Here is a 1,743-nt window from a genome sequence, read left to right on the forward strand (position 1 = left end):
CTCAGTAGGGTTGTTTACAGCACACGCGATTTCCGGTTAGCTTCTTAGCTTAGCCTCCTTCACACCAACAACACACACATGCTTCAGCAGAGGCCACGCCTCCTGCAAGAAATCGATTCTCTATGCATCAAGTCCAGACCCTCGTACGAAGCAAAGTGAAGGACAGGGTCTGGTTTAAACCAGGCTAGGAAATGCCAAAGCTGTCTGGTAAAACATTACGTTAGACTTTTGGAGGAAATTAGATTAATCGAATACTTGATAAATAATCAACATGAAAATAGCCGTTTCTTCTGACAAGATAGACGGGCTAGTCTGAGCGGCCTCCTGAACTTTCTTCCACATTAAAGTCAAAGAGCCATCTACAACAAGTAAGACACTAACTAGTTACAACCCTTCCACAGAACGCTCCTGTCTGCACCACCACTTGTTTGTAAAGCCAGCAGCACAGACACTATCAGACACATTCGATGAGTCACTTGTTCCCAGAGATGATAAATATTTTAGCTGAGGTAGACAGCTTCCTTTTAGAAACAGGTGGGCGTGTCCAAGACTTTAACCTCAACTCCACTTTCTGTAAAATAAAATGAAATAAACGCCCCACACCTCTTTACTAGTCACATCACACTCTCCATCCATTCACCATGAAGGGGGACAAGCTTTAGTGGTCTTTCTGATTCACCACTGTGTGAGCAGAATAGTGCGTGCGTGCGTGCGTGCGTGCGTGTGTGTGTGCGTGTCAGGCCGAGCCAAACCCTGTCAAAAAAGAACCCAACTTATAAGGGAATTCACACAAAACAAGGCTCCCTTTGCGAGCGTGAGGCTGCTTCCCATCTTTATGCCCACTGAAACAGGAAGACAAACTGCTACGTTTGCAGCATAAAGGCTTTGATTTTAAATTGCTGCGTGTAAAAAAAAAAAGAAAATAATAGAGTCAGCAAGCCGGGAACAAATTTTTTCTCACCATGCTGGAGTGCACCGTGGCTTGCTCTATGTAACGGGCGATGCCAGTCACGAACGCATTCCTGTCTTCAAAGTTGGTGTCAAAATTAGCCTGCGGGACGGGAGAYGAAGAGGGTCAAAGCGGGCAGCGGGGATCATGGTGGGTGGTGGCGACGGTGCGTTTGAGTGTGTGTGAGTGTACCTGGTACATGATCGAGGAGGGAGGGGGTTCGATGCACGGCTGCTGGTCGGGCAGGGGCAGCTCCTCCAGCAGGTCCACGTTGGACAGAGCATCCTCCAGGGTCACGTGGGTCGTCATGGTAACAAGAAGTCACTCAAACAACACCCCGGTCTGGGAGACACAGAGGAGAGGAGAACATGAAAYGAGCACAGGAAGAAGAAAGACTGCGAGTGGATCCGATTCACAGAAATACATACGTTGATTAAAAGAGCGTGTATATCACCTTTTTGTTTGAAACTAAGGTCACCAGTGGTGGGCAGCGCTAATCCAAAAGTTAGCTCCGCAATTTCTAAAGTGCTTATAAAAATATTTAGGTCCGCAACTTCAAAAACGATTATGCCATAGAAAAACTAGCGGAAGCTAATTTTAAAGCGCAAGTTCAATTTGACACTTACTAGCTGGCAACAATTCATGTACAATATACTCAACACTGCCAGCTAGCGTTGTATGAACCCTTTTACAGATTCATCCTACAACCGCCGATTGCTGGGGATGTGATTTCCTCAAACAGACCTTTGGCTCCTGGTGTAAAAATTAAAAAGTTGTTGAGGATTGCTAGTTCG

The 1,743-nt window shown here is 46.1% G+C and overlaps 1 protein-coding gene across 1 annotated transcript in view; it reads right to left on the reverse strand.

Annotated features, from left to right (window-relative positions):
• Positions 1-1,743, reverse strand: part of cyfip2 (cytoplasmic FMR1 interacting protein 2) — a gene marked incomplete at its 3' end in the record, with an annotated part of 36,296 nt that overhangs the window by 22,614 nt on the left and 11,939 nt on the right. Inside the window, 2 exon segments of the mRNA XM_014010613.1 lie at positions 962-1,051; positions 1,142-1,291. Of these exon segments, the coding sequence (XP_013866067.1) occupies positions 962-1,051; positions 1,142-1,258 (207 nt within the window).

This window comes from Austrofundulus limnaeus, unplaced genomic scaffold, assembly GCF_001266775.1.
Source record: "Austrofundulus limnaeus strain Quisiro unplaced genomic scaffold, Austrofundulus_limnaeus-1.0 Scaffold71, whole genome shotgun sequence".
Taxonomy (NCBI): Eukaryota; Metazoa; Chordata; class Actinopteri; order Cyprinodontiformes; family Rivulidae; genus Austrofundulus; species Austrofundulus limnaeus.